The 23,447-nt window shown below is 49.2% G+C and overlaps 1 protein-coding gene across 7 annotated transcripts in view; it reads left to right on the top strand.

Annotated features, from left to right (window-relative positions):
• The window catches only part of PUM1 (pumilio RNA binding family member 1), a 107,688-nt gene continuing 84,241 nt past the window's right edge, over positions 1-23,447 (top strand). For all 7 annotated transcript variants that reach the window (XM_058040476.1, XM_058040471.1, XM_058040475.1 and 4 more), the window contains exons 1-3: positions 1-99; positions 4,303-4,676; positions 21,543-21,611. In XM_058040476.1, the coding sequence (XP_057896459.1) occupies positions 4,314-4,676; positions 21,543-21,611 (432 nt within the window). In that variant the 5' untranslated portion in view covers positions 1-99; positions 4,303-4,313. The remainder of the gene's footprint in view (positions 100-4,302; positions 4,677-21,542; positions 21,612-23,447) is intronic.

The raw sequence follows: 23,447 nt of genomic DNA, 5'->3' as shown, positions 1-23,447 counted from the left end.
CCGCCGCGCCGCCATGTTGTCGGAGTGAGCGGCCGGGGAGAGGCAGCGGCGAGCGGCCGGGGGGGGCCCGGCATCCGTCTGCATCCGAGCGCTCCGCCCGTGAGTACCGGCCCGGGGCCGGCCCCGCCGCGCCGCGGACCCCCGCGGACCCGCCGGTGGGCGCATATTGGCGGGGGGAGCGGGAGGAGAGGCCCCAGGCCGCCCCGAAGGCGAGCGGCGGCGGGGGCGCTGCGCCGGCGCTCCCGCCCGGCTCCCTATCGGGGCCGCGGCCTGGGCCCATTGTTAGCGGGGAGGGGGCGCGGGGGGATCCCCGGGCCCCGAGCGCGGCCCCGCGGGCGCTCCGGTAACGGGGACGGGGGTTATTGTTGGGGGGGCGCGGGCCCATCGCTGCCCTCAGCCGCCTTGCCCCGGGCCCGGCCCGCCGGGGGCTGCCCCTCGGTCTGTGGGGCTCCCCCTTCTCCTGGGGAGGGTCCCCCTATTCTCCGGGACGGGTTTGATCCCGGGGGGGCTCCCCCTTGTCCCGGGCCTTCAATCCCGGGCGGCTCTGTCGCTCCGGCCGAGGCCTCGCTTTGTTGCCCCCAGGGCTCCGGGGGGTGCTTGGGTTCCGTCCCCCCGGTTTTGGGGGGTTTCGGGGGCTCTGGGGGTCCCTGGAAGAGGGGAGGGTCGGGGCTGGCAGAGGGAGAGAAGGAAAAAGCAGACAATCCTTTCCGATGTGCTGGGTGACCCTGGGGGTTTTGTGTTTGTGTGGGGTTTTTCTCCCCCCTTGTTTTTATCTCGTGCTCACGTAACGACAGGCTCGGCCCTTGTGAGCTGCAAAGTTGGAATTTTAAGAGCCGCTCGGCCCAACCTGAGAAATGCTCTGATTTTTTTGTTGTTGTTGTTATTGTTGTTGTTTGCTTTGGTCAATGTTTAATAACTTTGTTCGGAGCAGAGATTTTATTAGGCAGATCGTGAGTAAGGAATTTCCTTTATTAAGAGGGATGGAGGTGGGGGAAAGGGGGACCGCGGGTCCTTTTGGGTTTTAATGTTGGTTTTGGGAATCCGATGGGTCAGGAATTCAGTGCTGCGGCTCCCCAGGTTTTCAGGAAAACACAGGGCTAACGTTAAAAGTTCTGCTAGGCCACACAGCTCTCAAACAATGGCTCTGCTTTCATTTCCAGTGGAACTTTCCAAAAAAAAACCCACCCAACCCAAACTCCTCCGCTTTGGGGTTGAACTTTTTTGGAACGCTCGTTTTACACCGTGTTAATTTTGTAATAATCCGTGATTTTTGAGGGTAATACGGAACCAGAGCCGGGAGGATCTGGCTGTGGAGCCGGGCTCTGTGTGGATTAAAGCTCCTTTATTCAGTGTTGTCACCAGCGGTACTTCAGACTCGCGGGGAGATTGCTCCGAAGTTTTTTGTTGTTTGTGGAACGTCCCATAATCTGCGGTGACAACACGGAGCCGCTCATTTCACGCGGGGAAGAGCAGAGCCGCCTGCCCTGAGCGCGGCGGAGCAGCGTGGAAGCCTTTGTTTGCCAAGCCGGGGTTTCACCTGGGAAAAGTTGATCCTCTGTGCTCAGGAAGAGTTTGGGAATGCGAGAGGCTCTGGAGGCCCCGAGCAGCTGCGGCTCTGCAGTGCCTGTGTAGGTGACTGCCCGTGCTCCGGCAGCTTTGAATGACAGGATTCAGCTGTCCCGCTGCTGCCTCGATCGCGGCATTCCCAGAAAAACACGGCTTGGAACTACACTTGAACTACCCACAATGCTCCCTTCCCCTTTGCTCCCTTGCAAAATGTCGCCTTTGCCAAGTTTTCCGCTCGTGTTTGGAGCAGCCCGGAGAGGAAGCGCCTGGGAGCAGCCTCTCCTTAATCCATTGACTGAGATTTTCTGGACCCTCCTGATTTTTTATGATAACACCTTTATTAACTCAGGAATTAATTAGCGTCTGCAGCCTTTTGAAGGAGCAAAGAGTGTGGCAGTGCGACTTTGTACCTTGTTTCTCACTGGAAATGGGCTTGTCACAGTCTATAGATACTGGGGATTTTTTGGTAGGGATTCATAGTATCTTCCTTTGTTTGTTTATTTTTTTTTTTACAGTCTGCCCTGAGATAACTTGTAACTTCCTTTCAAGGGGCCGCTCAGATTTCATTGCTGCAGTTTTTACACACTTCAGTTTAATGATAAATGAATTTCTTACAGTTAATTACTTAAGTTTTTTTCTTTTTGCATAGAGGAGCTTGAGTGCTTCATGTGATGTTACTGATGGATTTTGATATTGTTTGCTAAAGGGAAATTAAGAGGAAAATGCCATTAAACTGAATTGTAGTTTCAAAATCAGTCAAGATTTAGTCATATCGTGTTTTCAGTGTTTTTTCAAGTATGTGGGGAAGGTGGTGATTTCCAGACTCTTTGAAAGCTGGAGGAGTGAGTCCTGTTGGATGTCCCTGGTATTTAAGTTGTGAGTGCTTAAAAAGCCCTGCAGAGTGGCCCTGGGGGCTGTGTGTGTGCAGCACCGAATTATGTTGGAGGTGCAATTAAAACAACCTGATCTCTGCACTTTCCAGAGTCATTTTCCTCTCAGTATTAACCCCGTGCTGGACTCGTGGGGCAAACCTGACAAAATTTGATCAAAGACTCAGATTTTTTTATTTTGGTCTCCCCACCGTTAGTAAATTGTTCTTGGAAGTTGTTTGTAGTAGAGTGTTGTTCAGGGCTACTACGAGGAGCAGGGAGGGAACAGAGCTGCCTTTCAGGCCTTGGAGCCGCTGGCAGGAGCAGGGCCAAGCTCTGCAGCCACCAAGGTACAGCAGTGGAACATCCTGGGGCTGCTCTGCCAGGAGCTTCTCAGGGCTCCACCACCCCAGTTTCATCCTCAGAACTCTCTGTGGGGCTGCATTTAGATACCTCAAGTTGATCTTTTTAATGAAGATTAATTCAGACTATTCCATGCCTTTAAAAATGAATTTGGCTTGTTGTGTGAGCATTGCATAATGGGGGAAAGCACTTTGCTGTTCACACCTGTAGTGTCTCTATTGCTCTGATAGTCCTGCCTTAAAATAACAAACAAACTTCTGTGGTTTTGTGCTGCTGGAATGTTATCAAAATATTTGGGGACTAGGAAGTTAGTGAGTTGCTGTCAGCTTCATGTGCAGGTTTTCCTCCTGCTCACAGATCATTTGGGTGCATGCAAAGCATATGGGGTATTTCATTTATTGGGGTGATCAGTGCTCTGGGCACTGAAAGTCCTTTGGAGTTGTCCAAATTTCCCCCAGTGCCATCGACAGCAGGACCAGCAGTGCTGGCTGTGCCTGCTCTGGAAAGTTCTGCTGAGATCCCAGGTTTGCTGTTATTTCTCCAGGGAATTCCACAAAGCATGTCCGTGGCTTTCACTGCCTCCTGAGCACACTCCTGAGTTACAGGGAGGGCACAGGCTGTGTTTGGGTTTCATGAACTGTACGAGCAGAAATTTGGGATTTTAACTTTGCATTGAAAAACAAAAACCAAAAGTAAACCAAACTGTTGCTTTGCTGCTTTGCATGACTGAGGGGATACTTTGGGATACACTGTGATACAGGGGGCCTTCAGTGTTATATGGATGGGGGACCAGGCCCCTTTTGCCTGGTGTAAATGGACACAGCAGGTTTTGGTGTCACTGCCTTCCATGGTTTTTTTGGGGGCTTTTTCCCAGCAATTTTCCAGTCAGTGTGTTGTCCCTGGCAGAAATTGCCATTGTGCTGCTGCTTCATGGGCGTCCTGTGCATCCTGCTAAGCCCGTGCTGCACAGAAAGTGGGATCCCTGTGGGTTTTTGGTGGGATCCCTGTGGGTTTTTGGTGGGATCCCTGTGCATTATCAGTGAGATCCCTGTGGATTTCTAGTGGGATCCCTGTGGGTTTTTGATGGGATCTCTGTGCATTTCCAGTGGGATCTGTGGATTTCTGGTGGGATCCCCGTGGGTTTTCGGTGGGATCTCTCTGCATTTTCAGCGGGATCCCTGTGGATTTTTGGTGGGATCCCTGTGGATTTTTGGTGGGATCCCTGTGGATTTTCATTGAGATCCCTGTGGGTTTCCAGTGCGATCTCTGTGCGTTATCCAGTGCGATCTGTGGATTTCTGGTGGGATCCCTGTGCATTTTCAGTGGGATCCCTGTGCACTTTCAGTGCTGTTCTGGCTGCTGGGTTCACGGGGTGAGTGGAGTCACTTTTGCCACAGCGGTGTTCCCCTGTCAGTCACAAGATGGGTGTGTTACTAAAGCTCCAAGCTGCAGCTGGGAGGATTTCATGTCTCTTTCCCCTCTCTTTCCCCGTGTCCCCCTGCAGGTGTTGGTGGAATGAGCGTAGCGTGCGTTTTGAAGAGAAAAGCAGTTCTGTGGCAGGACTCGTTCAGCCCCCACCTGAAGCAGCACGCTCAAGACACAGCCAACCCCACCATGCCTGTGGTACTGACATCTGGCACAGGCTCGCAGGCTCAGCCACAGCCAGCTGCAAACCAGGCCCTTGCAGCAGGGACACACTCCAGCCCCGTGCCCGGCTCCATAGGAGTGGCGGGGCGCTCCCAGGACGACGCCATGGTGGATTATTTCTTCCAGAGGCAGCACGGGGAGCAGCTCGGGGGAGGAGGCAGCGGCGGCGGCGGCTACAACAACAGCAAACACCGCTGGCCCACCGGGGACAACATCCATGCAGAGCATCAGGTAGAAAACCACTCCCAGCTTTCCCAACTCGGCCCTGCAGCCTTCTCAGAGATGCTCTTTGTGGTGCTCTTCTAAAGCTGGAGCTGGTTCTGGTGGAGTGGCCGCAGTGGTGCTGTTTGTTTTCTCTTTTCAGGGTGGTGGTGCCCTGGTAGCTCTGAGTTGAAAGGTTTCTGCTCTTGAGGGTGTTGAAATCCCAAATCCCAATCCACTCCTGGTCACAGTCGAATGCATGTTTACAAAATTCATCACTCCCTTTATTGATTTTTTTTTTCTGATGTGTGAACCAGCATAGCCGTGACTGCTGCTGCTGCTGCTGCTTTTCAAATCTGTTGCTGTAGTTAAATAATTCTTATGTAATGGTATTACAAAACTGCCAATGCATGTAGGTTGGGCTTTTACCATTCCCAATATTGGAAAACACAGGAGTGGAAGGTGCTGGTGGTATGTTTGACTGGGTTTCTTTGCTTTGGGGTTGGGTTTTTATTGTTGTCATGTACAGGGGAAGGTGGTGATGATGAGAAGAGCAGCTTTAAGAGTGTCACCAAGCAGTGGTTTTAGGAGCTTGTTAGAGCCACTCAGTCTCTAGAGGGTGGTGGGCCAGGCTGTGTGCTAGTGCTGTTTACTAGAAGTCTTTTCAGCAGTTGCATTGTCACTCGTGCTGCAGTTAAATGAGTGGCTGACTCACTCCACTCTGGCTGTGACCTGTAGCTCACTCATCAAAGACACACGAGTGCTTCCTCTCCCAGGCAGCAGAACCCAAGTGTAAGCACATTTTAAAGCAGAATGATCCCCACAAATATTGCCAGGGCAGCAGACACAAAGCTTTTGCAACCTTTGTGAGCATCTCCTGCCTCCAGTTTCTGGAATCAGAGTGGCCAAGCCCTGGCTCCTCTGCTGTGCCTCCCCAGGGGATGTGTTGCCCACCAGAGCATTTAAAAGCAAACATTGCAGGGAATTTTGCAGCCTCACCAAACGCAGTGTGTACATCAACAGAGAAATAAACCCAAGTGCCCTGTCAATTTGTTCTGGAAGAAAAATCACATAAAGTACTGCAGTATGAGCTAAAGAGTTAGATAAATATTGTTATTCCCTTATGGAGAAATGTTGTATTTAGGTATCAATTCAGAAGAAATAACTTCATTGAAACAGATACAGTTTTTCTGTTTATTATCCAAGTTTTCAGTCACTAACTGTAAAACTTGCTTCAAGAGACATCAGTGCCAGAGATTCTAATGTTCTAAGTTCTGAAGGAAACCATAAGCAAGAATTTCTTCCTGCAAACTTGTAGGTTTTTCAAATCAAAGCAGCCACAGAGTCTTGGGGTGGAGATGCCTGGGCAGGGCCTGCTATTGTTTGGGCATTTTGTGGCAAGATGACTTCATGAATTAAAATGATGTCATAAATTCTCAATCCTCTTTTCCTCCAGCTCACACTTTCATCCTCCTTTTACTGCAAATCCCTGAAAGCAAAGACAACAAAACTCTCTGGAGATAAGGGGGGTGGGGACAGGGCACTCCAAGCTTGCAGTCATTAAAAACTCTGGTATTTGAACTTTTATTTATTTAATAATGGAAAGACTTAAACTTTCACTCAAACAAAAGAATCCTGCCTGTTCCAGAGGCTTGTCCTGTTGTCAGCAGAAGTGTTGCTCAGCTTGATTTTCTTCAGTAACTTGTGGAATGAAATGCTCCTAATAATAAACCACTTAATGAAAGGAAAGCTCATTAACTTCTGCTAGTTTAAATGAACTTTTCAAATGCAGTTCCTGTGGTGAGAGTGGACAGTGGAGAGAAGGTTGTGTGGACAGATCCCACCTGCAGGCTGGAGCTCACAGATGATTCTGTGTGGTGCTCTCAGTCTCCCCTGTGATTCTGTGAGCTGAGGCTCAGGAAACACCCACCAGGCCAGAATTAACATTTGGGTTTTTAATCTGCTCTGCTTCCTGCTGCTTTTACACTCTGATAAATGGGGTACAGCTGTAGTTCCAATGGTTTTGCATTCAGTACTCATCTCCAAAGCAGTCTTTGTGTCTAATTTCTTCCAGGCCAGCTCTGAGGTGGGGCACCACTCCTGTTCTCAGTCTTGTTTGATATTGGTGCTCCAGTGATTGATGGGCACTTTTATCAGAGTTTGGTGCTCCATCCCTCTTTTTCCATGGTTCTCTGCTTGCCTCAGGGTTTGGCTCCTGGGAAGCAGAATGCAGGATGTGTAATCCTAGCACTGCCATTCTTCTTGACTTCTTGGCCACCTCCACATCTGCTGCTTAAATTATAAATTCCTTGGAGCAAGGACTAATCTTATGCATGCAAAATGATTTAATTCAGTTTGGGTTTAGCTGGGGTAGAATTGAATTTGGCCTGCAAGAACAGAAGTGGAGGAAGTGCTGGGACATGCAGGGAGGTAGGGAATCATTAGGGATGTCTCCTGACTCTGTTTTTTATGGATGCACTTTTATTACTGTATTTTCATTTTAGACTTTCAGAGATGGTTCAGTGAGGGCCCAGCCTTGAAGACTGGTTAGGAAACTGAGTAGCTAAAAGATAATGGGAAGTCAGAAAAAAATAATTATAGGCTAATACAGGTTAATGTGTGCCTAGAGCTTGGGAGGTCTTATTAAAGGTAGAAAGATTTTAATTGTTGAATCCCAGATTCTCTTTGTTGAATCCCAGATTCTCTTTGTTGCATGTGTAGACAGACATGTGTCTGTTGGTGATAACTCTGCAGTGGCTTTTACCAAATGCTGACATTTCATGGTGGCATTAAACAGCCAGGAGAGCTGGGAGTCACACCTGAGCTGCAGCACCCTGACTTTCCATGGGTTTCATTGTGCTCTTCCTCCTGGTCACTTTTCCTCGTGGAAGCTCTGGGAATTGGGCTGAGAGTGGCTTTAGCAGGGATGGCTCAAGGAAAAGTTCCCCCCAAGGAAGGGAGGAGAGGAGCTCCTTCAGGTGGAGTCCTCTCCTTGTGAGCAGCAGGAAAATGTTGTGTCTGTCTATGTTTTGCTTAGGGGAAATGCCACAGGAAAAGAAAGTTTCTTTCTGCTCTGGAAGGTGGATTTAGGGTCAGGTTTTTATATAAAATCAAACAAAGATGTCCCTGTAATTTCACAAATTTTGGTGTAAAAGCTTCACCATCCACACAAAAAACTTTTGGTGATAATGTCTTCTCTGACCCTGCAGATGCTGGGATCAGACTTTTGATTTCTTAACTTTTACTCAGATCTCTTGAGCAAAATCCCAGCTGTTTGCAGCTCCAAATCCTTAATCACCAAACCTCCATGGAAGACCTTTAACTGCAATTTTTTCTCCTTTTATCCCCCAAAAGCAGCAGGATGAGGCTGAGTGTCAGGCCTCAATTAATTTGAATATTGGAGTGAGCAGGTTTGGGCTGTCTGATGCCTGGTTGGTGTTGGGCACAGAGAGTGTTTGAGTGTTTGTTTATCCTGCCAAACCACGGGCAGGGATCAGGACATCACAGGATGGCTCCAGGTGAGGAATGGCCTGCCTTGGCTCTGCCTCAGCCTGCAGACACTGAAGTGATGATGGGATCAGACTTTTGATTTCCTAACTTGGTTTCTCAGATGTCCTGAGCAGAATCCCAGCTGTTTGCAGCTCCAAATCCTTCATCACCAAACCTCCATGGAAAACACTTAACTGCAAATTTTTCTCTTTTTGTCCCCCAAAAACAGCAGGATGAGGCTGAGTGTCAGGGTCCCCAGTAATTTGAATATTGGAGTGAGCAGGTTTGGGCTGTCTGATGCCTGGGCAGAGAGAGTGTTTGAGTGTTTGTTTATCCTGCAAAACCACGGGCAGGGATCAGGACATCACAGGATGGCTCCAGGTGAGGAATGGCCTGCCTTGGTTATGAAAGGTTGCACAGATCTCCTCACAAACCCAAACAGCCTCTGCTGCTCCTGGGGGCAGGGAAAAGACACTCAGGATATTCAGCTGGGACAAGTTCTCAACACTGAGCAGGTTTTTAGGAAAATTGGCTGGGTTTTCCTGGCTGGGGTCTCCTGTGGCTGGTGTGTGTGTGTGCCTGAACTGGAGTGAAGGGAGAGTTCTGTGGTGTGTCCCTCTGGAATTGCAGGCACTGGATGTGCTCAGGCTGTCAGAATTGCACTCTGGTAGTGTGGGAGTTGCTTGGTAGAAGCAAATGATTTTAGGCATTTGCTTTCTCTCAGGGCATGTTTAATTAATAATTGGAGACAATAGAACTCTGCAGGGATGGTCTTGTTGAATGTGGGGAATTTTTCACATGGAGTTGGTGAAGAATAGTCAGCACAACAGGGCTGGGACTGGGGTTTCTGCTCAGTTTTGCCTTTTGGCAGTGTGACCATGTGAGTTGTGCACTGGGAGCTGGATTCAGGCAGAGGCAGGAGGTAATTCTGGGAATTCTGCCCTCGTGGGTCACAGCTCCAGCCAGGCTCCTTCCTGCCCTGGGAGCAGAGTCATTTTCCTCTCAGTGTTAACCCATGCTGGACTCGTGGGGCAAACTTGACAAAATTTGATCAAAGATAGGACTCAGTTTTTTTTATTTTGGTCTCCCCTTTTTTTTGAGGGATCTGAGCACATTGACAATGCTGGCTGCTGCTGGCAGCCACTGTGGCCACAGCTTGTCTGAAATTTTTGGCAAGAGCCTCTAAAAAGGTCCTGAAAGCAAAGGCAGCCCCGTGTTTGTTCTTCCAAAGGGAAGTCCTGGCTAAGTGATGCTTTACTCCTTAGGACAGAGATTTTGCCTGGCCCTGGAAGTGTCCAAGGCCAGGTTGGAGCAGCCTGGGACAGTGGAAGGGGTCCCTGCCCATGGCAGGGGTGGAATGAGCTGGGATTTGGGGTCTCTTCCATGATTTCTGATGTGCCTGTGGCTATGTGCTCCACGTAACTGGATGTGTTATCTCACAGCATGGAGTGAGTCCCTTGTCACACAAACCATGTGGCAGCACCTGTGCCTCAGCTCTGGAAGGTGATTTCTGACCTCTGTTTCATTAAAGCTGTTGGGTTTTCATGGGAACTTCCCTTGTGTCCCAGTGAGCTGCTCAGGGCTTTCCTTTCCCTGACACTGACAAGGCTGTGCTAATTTGATACCCAGCTAATTGGAAACACAATTCCTTGCTGAAATGAAATGTCTGGTTTGGCTGATCTGTTTCACAGAGATTTCTCCATAGTGGAGGGGTGGCTTGGGAGGGGAACTGGAACTTTGAATTTGGTTTTCTGCTTTGTGTTGCTCCCTGAAAATGTCTCCTGAGGTGGAAGGGGCACAAGTAGATTGGAAATTTCAGGTTGGAAAATCCTTATGATATGCAGGGGACAGAAAACACTCTGAAACATTCAGAAAGATACTCTGAGACTCTGCTTCTTCCAAATCCATGGATTTTACTGTTCCTGATGGGCAGCTGCAGATGAGATTGTCCAGCTGGGTGTGCTGGTGTTGGGATTTCTCCGTGGTTGTTGCTGTTCTGCTCTGTTTCCTTGTCATGGTGCTCACTCAGGAGGAGCAAAACCACTTTCACATTACTGAATGTGCAACTTCAGTGCTTCCAGAAGACTTCAGGTATTTCAGTGGATATCTTGTATGAGTGTGCTTTGAAAAGAGGTTTATTACAGAACTTGTCCTGCTTGTTTTCTCCTTCCCTCTCCCCAATTTTGCTCTCTTAGCAACTCATTTGTGGTTTGCTGAGTTGCTGTGACCTCCTTGTGCTTCTGCAGAGCAGCTTGTGATCCTGGGAGCATTTTTGCAAATGAGTGAAGCTTTACAGTGGATCTGAGCCCCACAGTCCCTCCCTAACCACCCCAACCCATCCCCAGTCCCTGTTCCTCACGAACTGCCACAGATTCCAGCTGCTGATAGAAATCTCCTCCATGAGGAGCTGTTGCAGGGCATTGTCTGTGGCCTGCCTGGCTCAGAACTCCTCCTTAGGTGTATCAGGGCTGATTTCCAGGCTCTTTTCCCTGAGTGCTGATGTCAGGCTGAACAAACGCTCCTTTGTGCTGCTGCCATGTGATGCTGCTCCCTCCCGGCCAGGAGCTGCTCTGGGCTCTCCTGTTACTCCTGCCTTTGGTAGGGATAACTTCTGTTCCAGGGCAGTTGTTTTTATTGGGAACATCTGCCTTTGCTTCTTGCCCTGTTCACATTTCATTCTGGGGTGAAACTTGGCTGGTGCTGAACCCTCAGTGAGTCCCTGTCAGGGTGGTGTGAGGCCACTCTCATCTCTTCTGACAGAGGTGCAGTTAAACAAAGCAATAAAACAATCTGGCATACAGGAGGGAAACAAAAACCCTCAGAAAACTAATTAAAAATTAATTTGGAAAAGTTTGAATCCCTTCTCCACATCTTTTCCCTCTGAATTTAAACCTGGGAGGGTCACAGTGGGGCTGGGAGGAAATTAAAAGCCCCCCAAAGTCAGATCTTAGCATGGCCCCAAGCTCTTGTGCAAACCCATGGATCCAGGCACACACCTGGGTGCAGAAGATGCTTTTCCCAAGGGATTGCCAGCTCCAGCAGGACAAAACTCAGGTTGTTTCTTCCCTAATCCAATAGTTTTGAACCCTGCACCCCAATATGTGCCTGAGACATGGCAGGGTAACCTAAATTCCACATTAATGAAGCGCTTCCCTGGGTGGATAAAATGGGAGGAAAACATAATTAGCTGAGGAAGGAGAGCCCCTGTGCAAGGCTGCCTCTGCTGCAGTTATTTCTGTCCCCTGAATCATTAATCAGCCTGGCCCCATGCCAGGGAAGGCATTAGCCAATCTGCAATTTCACTGGCTTTTTGCTTCCAGTGCTAATGGTAGTAGCAATTCTACCCATGAATCCTTTACTACAAAAATAGTAGTTCAACCACCTAATCCTGTCTAATACTTGGGACTTCACATTCTTTCTTTACCCACTATTGTTATGGGAGAAGGCTAAAAATAGGGCAGTAATCAGTTGATGGAACAAGGTATTTTAACCCTGCTCTGGTTGTCAGTGCAAACCTGGTGTGCAGTGTGTGATGCCTCCCTTGCTGTCAGCTGGGAATGCATTTCCCCTCTCCTGGATGCTATAAATTGTCTGACTGCACTCAGATCTGGCATTTTTTTTGAAATAACCTCCTCTGTGAGCTGTTCAAACTCAAGCAGCCTCCCCCAGCTGAAGGAGGATTTGTTTCCATGTGAAATTTGTAAACCTTTAGTTCATATCAAGAGTTTTAACAATTGTGAGTGTATAAATCAAAGTATTCAGCTGGAGCTTTTGGTTTTCCCCTCTCCATTCTAAGGATGTTTCTCGGTTGTGATTTTCTCCTTTCCATTCTAAGTTCTGGTTTTCTCCTCTCCATTCTAAGGATATTTCTTGGTTTTGATTTCTCCTCTCCATTCTAAGTTTTGGTTTTCTCCTCTCCATTCTGAGGATGTTTCTTGGTTTTGATTTCTCCTCTCCATTCTAAGTTCTGGTTTTCTCCTCTCCATTCTAAGGATGTTTCTTGGTTGTGATTTTCTCCTCTCCATTCTAAGGATGTTTCTTGGTTGTGATTTTCTCCTCTCCATTCTAAGTTTTGGTTTTCTCCTCTCCATTCTAAGGATGTTTCTTGGTTGTGATTTTCTCCTCTCCATTCTGAGGATGTTTCTTAGTTTTGATTTTCTCCTCTCCATTCTAAGGATGTTTCTTGGTTTTGGTTTTCTCCTCTCCAGTCTAAGGATGTTTCTTAGTTTTGATGATTTTTCTTCTTCCTGTCTCAATTCTGGTGTTCTTGTAGTAATGTTGCCTTTTTTGTTTTAGGGGTGTTTTACTAGAGAAGTATTTGGTTGGAGTTTTTTTTTTTTGTTGGTTTTTTTCATTGTAAATTGAGCAAATCTTAAAATAAAGAGGCCAATGGATATAAATGTTATATTCCCACTTGCAGAGTTAAAATTTTTAACTTCCTACAGGAGTTAAAAATAAATATCCAAGGAATAATCACACTCTGGCATGTACAAATAGGGAGAGCTTGGGGTCTCATCTTGTTTTCTCACAAACAAAACAAATGCTGTTGGATCTGCAGGTTGGAAAGAGACTGGAGCAGCCTGGGACAGTGGGAGGGGTCCCTGCCAAAGGCAGGGCTGGGATGAGAGGGGCTTTAAGGTCCTTTCCAGCCCAAATCAGTCTGGAATTCTGGGATCTTCGAGCTGAGAAATCAGGACATTTGTCTCTGCAGAGAAATACAATAATGATATAATTTCACAGAATCACAGAAATTCAAGGCTGGAAGAGACCTGTCAGATCATCAAATCCAACCCATTTCCCACATTTCTCTGCAGCAAGAGAGATCCCCCAGCAGAGCTGGAATCCTGGGAGGCTCCTCAGGCCCTGCAGGAGCTCAGGCAGCAGCAGGAGAATCCTTCCCACCATTTGTGGTCCCAGCAGCCATCCCTGGCCAGGCCTTTGTTTGCCAGGGTGGCAGAGAGAGGAGCTGAGGGCAGAATTCCCTGTGGGATTCCCTGGGTTGGTGTGCAGGGCTGAGGGCAGCACTGGGCTCTGTCACTTAGTGCAGATCCAAGGGATATTGAAATGATCCATTTGCACGGTCCAGCTCCAGGAGTTGTGGCTTTGCAGATCCCTCCTGGCCAGGAGGGGAACTGGGGGAATGAATGTTCCATTTTGGGGGAGAGGAGATGGATCCTGGGCTGGGAGCGGGGAATGGGGCCAGGTGAGGAGCAGGAGTGGGAATGGGGACCTGAAGAGCTTTGTTTTGCTTCCCCTCTAAGAGAACTGGCTAGATATTCAATATTGGCTAAATTCAAACCCTCTTCAGTCACTGCCACCCCCAGTAAATATAGGTATTTAATCTATTTAATGTTCAACATTTAAATAAAGATTCATAAATCCAGCTTCACAGTGCGCTTTTCGAGACACTTTAGATCATCATTAGAATATTTCTTAGCTCAAATATTTCTTAGCAAGTATTTTTAATGTTCTTTTTCTCCAAAGAAATTTCTAATTAGTTTTCTGGGTTTTTTTTTCCCTCCTGTATGCCAGATTGTTTTAGTTCTTTGTTTAATTTCACTTGCCTTTTGCTTCCTGTGAAACAGCTCTTGGATAAGGAGAAAGAAAAAGAATCCTTTGGGGCTGAGAGTGAAATTTAGCCTTGGATAGTTTGGCTGCCTGTCTGCCCAGGTGAATGTAAATTCTACATAAATGAGGATTCCTTAATATATAAAAAACTGGTGTACAATCCCCTGGGATAGCTGAAATGTGATACAGCCCTGCACTTGGAATTTGTATGTAAAGGTCATTTTAGCAACCATATTTGCTTAATATAAGGCGCAGTATTAACACACACTGTTGACAGTAATATTTACCTAAAATTACAATTCACATGCTTTGCTGGTCGCTCTCAGGGCATGAAAAACCCCTTTGGATTATTCTAGAATAAAAAATACAGCCTGAAAATCTGCAAGGTAAATTCCCTGTTGTTTTCATGCTAATTTGTTGGGTCTTCAGCTCGGTGTTTAGTAATCAGAAGGACAGTTTGGGGCCCTGGCTGCTGTTAATTGACCTGAGTGCAGAATCCCTTTTGACAAGTGCCATTCCCCGGGGCCGGGCTGTGCTCCAGTGAGCTGCAGTTGGCAGCACCAGCAGTGCCCTGGATGCTGAGCTCTGGGGCTGCTGCAGCTTTGGGGTCCTGCAGTCTGTGCTTTCATGGAGTCTCAGGTGGCTTCAGGGTTCAGAAGGGACCTTGAAGCTCATCCCACCCCACCCCTGCCATGGCAGGGACACCTCCCACTGTGCCAGCCCAGCCTGGCCTTGGGCACTGCCAGGGCTCCAGGGGCAGCCACAGCTGCTCTGGGCACCCTGGCACAGCCCAAACCTCTCTCACCAGGCCTTGCCAGGCTACAAACCCCCTGTGGCAAATGGCACTGGGGGCACCTGGAACCAGCCAGGAAATCATTCTTTCCTTTCCTTTCTCCATTTGCTGCAATGGGTTTTGGTGCTGGTTTCCATCCTTGGTTCAGGAATGTGAATGCCAGAGTGGTTTGGGTGGGAAGGGATCTTCAATGGCAGCTGATTGCAGCCCAGGGACACCTGCCACTGTGCCAGGTGCTGCCAGCCCCAATGTCCAGCCTGGCCTTGGGCACTGCCAGGGCTCCAGGGGCAGCCACAGCTGCTCTGGCAATTCCAGCCCAGCCCCTGCCCACCCTGCCAGGGAACAATTCCCAATTGCCAAGATCCCATCCAGCCCTGCCCTTTGGCACTGGCAGCCATTCCCTGCCTCCTGTCCCTCCATCCTTGTCCCCAGTCCCTCTGCAGCTCTCCTGGAGCCCCTTCAGGCCCTGCAAGGGCTCTGAGCTCTGCCTGGAGCCTTCTCCTCTCCAGGGCAGCACCCCCAGCTCTCCCAGCCTGGCTCCAGAGGGGCTCCAGCCCTGGAACACCTTTATGACCCCTTTGCTGTGTTGCAGTTTTTTACCCCAGGGGACAGCAGGGCCTGTTTGGGGTGCAGAGCTGGAGCAGGAGTGGCTCAGTCCCTGTCACTGTGTAGAGGTTGTTCCTCCATTCTCTCTCCAGGGTGATCCAGACCTGTGGATCTTTGGTGATGTCTGTTGATGGCATCTGAGTCTTTGCTCTTCTGCATGAGATAACTTGGACGACTTAAATTCCTGACAGGATGTGTTCAGGGGGCTTGGAGACAGGGAATATTGTCCTCCTGGGTTTGTGGGGTGCTGGGTGAGCAGCAGGTCCCAGCACATCCCCACCTCCTGGACTTGTGCTTGGTGCCTGTCTGGTACAGCTCCATCCATTCAGAAATGTTCCAGACACAGACAGGGGTCGGTGTCTGGGCAGCTTTGGGACAAGGAAAACATTTGCTTCTGAGTTGTTGTCACTGAGTTTTGTGATGCTGAGGCTGTCTGATCGTGTTTACAAGGAAAGGAAGTGCAGGTGCCCTGTGTGAGGCGGCTGCCTGACATGAATGAGCTGCTCCAGGGGCTGGAAAATCCCGGTGAGTGTGTTTGGTTCAGAGCTGCTGAGTGCTCTGGGTTCAGAGTGTGTTTGGCTCAGAGCTGCTGAGAGGCTCCTCTGCAGTGTGTGAGGTGTGGAGTGGCCACTGACCACAGCAGAAATGACTTTGGGCTGTTGCAGTGTGCAGTACAGGAGAGCTGGAAGCATTCCTTGCTTTTTGTCCTCTGGAGTAGGATCGGGTTGCTGCTCTTGGAGTTGTGCAAGGCCCCTGGAGCACCTGTGCCAGGCCAGGGGGGTTGGGAGCATCAGCAGGGTGAAATGCAGGGTCCTGCCTTGGGTCACCACAGCCCCAGCAGCTCCAGGCTGGGACAGGGCCTGGAAAGCTGTGAAAGGCCCTGGGCGTGCTGGTGACAGTCTGAGCATGGACCCAGGTGTGCCAGAGCCCGCTGCCACCTGGGTGTGTCAGCAGGAGCAGGGCAGTGACTGTCCCTGTGCTGCCACTGCTGGGGCACCTCGTGACAGCAGAGACACTGAGGGGCTGAGAGGGTCTGGGGAAGGGTCTGGAGCCCCAGGAGGGGCTGAGGGAGCTGGGCAGGGGCTCAGCCTGGAGCAAAGGAGGCTCAGGGGGCCCTTGTGGCTCTGCACAGCTCCTGCCAGGAGGGCACAGCCGGGGGGGTCGGGCTGTGCCCCAGGGAACAGGGACAGGAGCAGAGGGAACGGCCTCAGGCTGGGCCAGGGCAGCTCAGGGTGGGCACAGCAGGAATTTCCCCATGCAAAGGGGGCTCAGGCCTTGCCAGGGGCTGCCCAGGGAGCTCTGCAGTGCCCATCCCTGCAGGTGCCCCAGCAATTCCTGGAGGTGGCACTCAGAGCTCTGGGCTGGGGACAAGGTGGGATCAGCTGGGACTCGATGTCCTTGGAGACCTCAGTGATCTGGGAGAATGAATGAAGTTTGGAGGTCTGACAGAGAGGAATTTGCAGTGAGGAATCCAGCTGTGCCTCAGGGATGTGCATTAGGAATCCAGCTGTGTCTGTTGGGTGTACAATGGAAATCCAGCTGTGCCTGGTGGGTGTGCCCTGGGAATCCAGCTGTGCCTCAGGGATGTGAATGAGGAAATCCAGCTGTGTCAGGGTGTGCATTAGGAATCCAGCTGTCTCAGGGCTGTTTAGTGTGAATCCAGCTGTGTCTCAGGGCTGTTTAGTGGGAATCCAGCTGTGTCTTGCTTTGCCCCGTGTTTTTCAGCAGAGAGGTGGAGCTGGTGCAGAGCAGGGGCTGCATTCCCCCCAGCCTCAGGAGATGCACTGATCCCGTGGCTGATCCTGTGATTTTGCCCCAGTTTCTCAGCATGGCTGCTGCTGAATCCCACTTTGGGATGTGTGCTCCCATGGGGCAGGCAGGGAATGTTTCTGAGTCAGTGGAGTGGCTGGAGCTGGAGTGTGTTACAGTGACACACATTCCTGTGTTAGTGTGGAAATTGTTCTTCTTGAATGAGATTTACATAACTGCTGAGTGCATCCACACGTTCCTGGCGAGGGGAGGGATGTTTTGTGCAATGAACCCCTTCCAGAGCGTGGTGCTCTTGTCCAGAGCCTCCATTTAGTGGAGTGGGGTGCCATGGTGTGTGTGAGCAGAGGGGAGGAGCTCTCTCATCCTCAGGGAGGCAGCAGCTCCTGTGGGACCTGCACTCTGCATCCCCTCCCAGAGCCGTGGGGTGCTGCTGGCTGAGAGCAGAGGGAGTCAGCTTTGCTTGGATCACTTCCCAAGGGACTGGGATTCCAGCTGCCCTCTCCTTGTGTGGTTCCTGAAGTTTGTGGGGCTCACCTCTCCCTGCCAGGATGTCACAGCAGCTCCAGGTGTCAGGGCATTGCTGCCTCGTGCAGCCGATTGATCCTGGCGTTGTCTTCTGGATTTCTTTCCAATCTCTGCTTCAGTGCTGAGCCACATTTTCTGCTAATCAAATCCAATCATTGTCAGTGCTCGTCTGGAGAGAAGTTCTGTCTCTGTGCACCTCCTTGTTTCTTGTGTTGACACCACCCTGGCTCTGCTCTGTGCTCAGAGCTCAGGGATCAGTACCAGGAACAGATCCTGACGAGGTGGAAGAGCAGCTCTGTTGTTTAATGGCCATTGCAGAGGAATCCCTGACTTTGGAATGCAGAAATGTTGGAAGTCACTGCTTTGTGTTCTGCTGTTTCAGACACTTTGTTCTTGAAGGAGCCCTGTGATATTTGTGTGCTGTGAGGTGAAAATGTGTTGCTGTTTAACATTACAGGCACTGAGAAATGGGAAAAGGATCCTTTGGGTGCAGTCTTTGAAAATCAAATAAATAGATCTAATGATCAATGAAGGTAAAGAAAATGTGTGAGTGAAAGAGCTGGAGAATTGCTGTTTATGGGCACTTTGAGCACAGAGTGGCCAAAATCAGGCACAACAACCTGATTTGGAAAATGCTTTTATCCATATTTGTTAAGATTCTTGAAAGAGAGATTATAAGGCATGTGAAATATCTGTGAATGAATAATTTCTTCATTTCCTCACATCTGGTAGCTGATAGAGAAAGCAATTTTTATTTTCTGCTTTTCATCATGGCTGGGGTGAGGGATACTGGGGAAGGGATGGGGACAGCCTGTCCCTCCTGTGACATTGTCCAGGAGCCACCAAGTCATCTGCAGGGCTGGAGCACCTCTGCTGAGAGAGTTGGGATTGTTCAGCCTGGGAAAGGGAAGCTTTGGGGTGATTTCATTGTGGCTTTCCAGTGCCTGCAGAGAAAAATGGAGAAGGGGCTGGGGGAGATGGCTTCAAACTGATGGAGGATAGATTTAAATTGGGTACCTGGGAGAAATTATTCCCTGGCAGGGTGGGGAGGGGCTGGGATAGAATTCCCAGAGCAGCTGTCCAGGGCCGGGTTGGACAGGGCTTGGAGCACATGGCACAGTGGGAGGTGTCCCTGCCATGCCAGGGGTGGGATTTCATGTCCCTTCCTACCCAAACCATTCCATGTTGACCAAATCAGATAAAAATATCACTTAACATCCTTTTGGATTTAGCTGGGAATGCAGGGATTGGATCTTTGTAGCAGCTCTGTTTTGAGGTTCCCCCAGCTCAGCTCCACTCCTGGGAGAGGATTTGTTTTGGGGAAGCTGCTGGGCACGCTCTGAGCAGCCTTTGTGTGACTTCTGAGGTTTGCTGGGACAGCTGTGAGTTCACATCACCTTCTGAATCTCTCCGTGCAGCTTCTCCATTCCTCAGATGTCTGATGGAAATAATAATTTGCTGTGTGCCGGTTTTGTGGTTTGGCACATCTGGAGGTTGCAGCGCTTTCCATGAGTTCAGCTTGAAGTGCTCCATGGAAGAATTGGGTCCCAGTGACGTTGGTGTGGCAGGAGGCAGCTGAGCTGTGTCACTGCAGGGCAGGGGAGCCCCTGTGGCTGCAGTTTTGGGAAGGGTTTCACTTGGTGTCACTGCCCCATGTGACAAATGTCACTGCAGAAGGTGGCAAGGCTGAGGCAGAACTGAAAATAACTGAGGTACAGTAACAGGAGATTTTTCAACTGGGATTCTGAGTGAGTGACCCCTGAGGATTTGCAAATCATGTAAATATCTACTAAATAATTCATTAATATACCACTAATCTTTTGCAAAGTGTGATGGCCACAGAATAGAAGAATTTAGACTGGAGGGGATTTCTAGAGGTTAATGTGGTGCTTTCTTCTGTCTGATTCTTAGATGAGATCTATAAAATACTATCTTAGTTGAGATCTCCAGAATATTATCTGAGTTGAGATGTGCAGAATATTCTCTTAGTTGAGATGTGCAGAATATTCTTTTAGTTGAAATCTCCAGATTATTGTCAGTTGAAATCTCCAGAGTATTGTCTCAGTTGAAATCTCCAGAATAGTGTCTTAGTTGAAGTCTCCAGAATATTGTCTTAGTTGAGATCTATAGAATATTGTTTGAGATCTATAAAATATTGTTTTAGTTGAGATCTCCAGAATATTATCTTAGTTGAGATGTGCAGAATATTGTCTTAGTTGAGATCTACAGAATATTGTCTTAGATGAGATCTATAGAATATTATCTTAGATGTGATCTATAGAATATTATCTTAGTTGAGATCTATAGAATATTATCTTAGTTGAGATCTATAGAATATTGTCTTAGTTGAGATCTCTAGAATATTATCTTAGATGAGATCTGTAGAATATTTTCTTACTTGAGATCTACAGAATATTATTTTAGAATAGAAATAAAAATAATCCCAAGGTCCTGGTCCTGCTGGAAGTGGTGCTGCAGTACCAGAAGTCATGGTGGAGGTCAGTGATGGTGGTGTGACATTCCAGTGCTGGTCACTGGTGGGCCATGAGCATCTGGACAATTTTTGGGATTTTTTTGTGCTGTAACTCACCCAGCAGGGATTGCTGAGCCCCTTGCTCAGCCTGGCAGGACTCTGTGCAGAGCCAGGACTGAACCCTGGGTGTAAACCTGCAGCATGCTGCAAGGAGCCTGGATCAGTGTGGGCATTACTCATTAAAAACTTGATAAACTCCTTTTGAAAAGCTTGATAAACTCCTCCCTGCTGAGCACAGAGGTGCCTCAGACCTGCTGGGCTGCCGGGAGTGTGTAAACACTGAGTAGGAGGGGAGTTGGTGCTGTTGTGCTGGGACACTGCAGTGGGACAGGGGAGGGCAGTCACCTGCTCCATCCCAGCACGTGCCTCAGCTGCTGGGCTTTGGCCTTGAGTCCAGAGTTGGGGTTTCTTTTTGAGTTTGCTTCCTCCTGTGTGCTCAGCAGCTGAGATTTGACAATGAGAAGCAGGAGAAGGATTTTCCTGCAGTTTCAGCATTTCCAGTCCATGTTAGATTCTGATCCCTGCTCTGGGGCAGGGACAGCAGCCAGGGCACGGCTGGGGCTGGGCCAGGGCAGCTCAGGCTGGAGCTCAGGGCAAGGCTCTTCCCCCAGAGGGTGCTGGCACTGCCCAGGCTGCCCAGGCAATGGGCACGGCCCCGAGGCTGCCAGAGCTCCAGGGATGCCCAGGCTGGGGTTGTTGGGTCCAGGAGCTGGATCAGTGATCCCTGTGGATATTCCAGCCCAGGATGCCAGGATGGGGTTGTTTGGGGGTCCAGGAGCTGGGTCAGTGATCCTGTGGATATTCCAGCCCAGGCTGGGGTTGTTTGGGGGTTCAGGAGCTGGATCAATGATCCTGTGGATATTCCAGCCCAGGATGGGATCACTGAGGGGTCCAGGAGCTGGGTCAGTGATCCTGTGGATATTCCAGCCCAGGATGGGATAGTTGGGGGTTCAGGAGCTGGATCAGTGATCCCTGTGGATATTCCAGCCCAGGATGCCCAGGGTGGGATTGCTGAGGGTCTGGGCAAGGACAGGAGCTGGACTTGGATCATCCTTGTGGATCCATTCTGTGCTTCTGTCAATTTATTTATCCAATAGTTTCAAGTTTATGCTTTATTTTTCTGTTCTAAGTGACTAGGTTTTCATCAAATTAAAGTATTGTTTTTTTCTGCCTCATATCATTGTAACCTGTAAATTTGTAAAGGTAATTTACATTGTAAATTTGCCAGGTTTATACAGGAGATTTTCCTTGATTCCCACCTGAAATGACGCTGGCTCCTCATGCCTTGAGTCCCTCACCTGAAACCACTGTGAAATATGAGCAGAAACAGTTGTGTTAAGGCTTTGTGTGTCTTAAAAGTAATTGCTGGTTGTTCCTTTCCTGTGCATGTATAAATCTAACACACAGGAGTAAATCTGTGTGTAATAATACATGTGTGTGTATAATAATGAAAGTATAGAAATGTTGTAACTGCTGACAGTGTTAAAGGTAAGTCATCCTCTGGAGCTCCATAACCAGTGTGGAGCAGAAAAATGGCTCTAAACTGTGATTATAATAAAAATAGCAGCACAGAAAAGCATTTCTCATGGCCTGTTCTCCCCTCTGTGGATAGGTGCGTTCCATGGATGAGCTGAATCACGACTTCCAAGCGCTGGCTCTGGAGGGACGGGCTATGGGAGAGGTAAGTGAGAGGCCTGGGGAAAAAAATCTGTGTTTTGGGAGGGGGAAAAAGGAAATAGCAGCTTTTGGAGGCTGCTGGGTGAGTGTGATGCTGAGGGCTCTCTGTTCTATCTCTGTGTGTGTGTGTGTGTGTGTGTGTGTGTGTGAGTCTGTGTGTGCTTGATCCAACTCCAAACCTGCCAGGCTGGAATCCATCTCAGAGGGAGGAACAGTTCAACTTGCACCTTATTGGAAAAAAGCTCCCAATATTACCAGTTAGATTGTGCCTGGGCCAGTCTGACCCTCGCTGCTGGGCCAAAGGCAGCAACTGCGGTGTATCACCCCAGAGATACCTTGGCTTGCTGGTGGTTGCAGCTGGGCACTGAACAAGTCCAGGCTTGTTAGGAACCCCGTTTACCTCAGGAGGAATGGCTTCAGGTGATGGTGAAGAGAAAAAGGAGAGGATTCTGCTGGAGGGTTTAATGTCCAGAGCTTTATTCCATGGTTCCAGAGGTCTGAACGTGAGCAACTGCTCCAACAGAACTCGGCCGCATGGTCTGATCACCTTTTAAGCTCAGGGACAGGGGGAGGGGAGGTACAGGTGAGCCACCAACCAGGTGAGAGGGGCAGGGTCTCAGGGGAAGATGACACCCAGACAGGCCAATGACCCCTGGGCCTGAGGGGCATCCTTTGAACTTGACCAACCACACGACGCCTTGCTGGAATGTTCAGCCTGATTGACAGGACTCACTCAGCATGGGGGCAAGGGGGAAGGGCAGAGGCATAGGCACACTTGGGGGAATGACCTGGTGGGACATTACAGCACACCACAACAGCACCTCTTGGCTCATCCAGCAGGAGAGAGTGGCTGCACAACAATAGCTCGAAATCCAGCTAGGGACAGGTGTCCCAAGCCTTGAGCAGGTTTATTTTGGGATTCACTGAGCTCAGACCTCGTTGGGCTGTGGGGCATTGTCTGCTGCTCTGTTTCCAGTCCTGGCCACCTTTTTTTGGCTCTTACAGAAAGGTCAGGGCTGTGTTTAATGTTTGGAGTAACTGAGCAGGGTGAGCCCAGGAGGGATAATAGCCGGGCACAGATAATGGCCCTGCAGCTGGAACTTCACAGATTCCCAGCCAGAGTTAATTTAATCTCTCACAGTAGCAAGGAGGTGGCAAATTTAGGGGGAAATCCCCAGTGGTTTTCTTGGAAAAAGGAGAATTTATCTGTTTTTGGAGTGACCTGAAAGAGTAGCTTGTTCCTGTAGGTTCCTGGAAGTTGGATGGAAAGACTTCCTTGCCTTGCCTGGTTCCTTCTGCCTTTAGTGAGTCCCTTGTGGAAGGACAGAGGAGAAAATCATGGCTGCTAGCAGGATGTTCATGTGTGGCAGCTCAGCTTGATGCAAGTCTGATGCTCCTTTTAAGCTCAGACCAGTTTATTTCCTCAATGTTTAATTCATCCTGTGCATGAGCCAGGTGTGAAAAATAAAAACCTTGGAACCCTGAAGTTGCTGTTTTGGAGAAAAAGAGCAAACCAGGACTGTGGTGTGGTGGGAGTTCATGGGAAGTTCCCTCTCTCAGGTCAAAGACTTCCTTTCCTTCCTTTCCTTCCTTTCCTTCCTTTCCTTCCTTTCCTTCCTTTCCTTCCTTTCCTTTCCTTTCCTTCCTTTCCTTCCTTTCCTTCCTTTCCTTCCTTTCCTTCCTTTCCTTCCTTTCCTTCCTTTCCTTCCTTTCCTTCCTTTCCTTCCTTTCCTTCCTTTCCTTCCTTTCCTTCCTTCCTTCCTTCCTTTCCTTCCTTTCCTTCCTTTCCTTCCTTTCCTTCCTTTCCTTCCTTTCCTTCCTTTCCTTCCTTCTTCTCCTT

This window comes from Melospiza georgiana, chromosome 24, assembly GCF_028018845.1.
Source record: "Melospiza georgiana isolate bMelGeo1 chromosome 24, bMelGeo1.pri, whole genome shotgun sequence".
Classification (NCBI taxonomy): Eukaryota; Metazoa; Chordata; class Aves; order Passeriformes; family Passerellidae; genus Melospiza; species Melospiza georgiana.
This window is presented reverse-complemented; position numbering and strand designations above follow the sequence as displayed.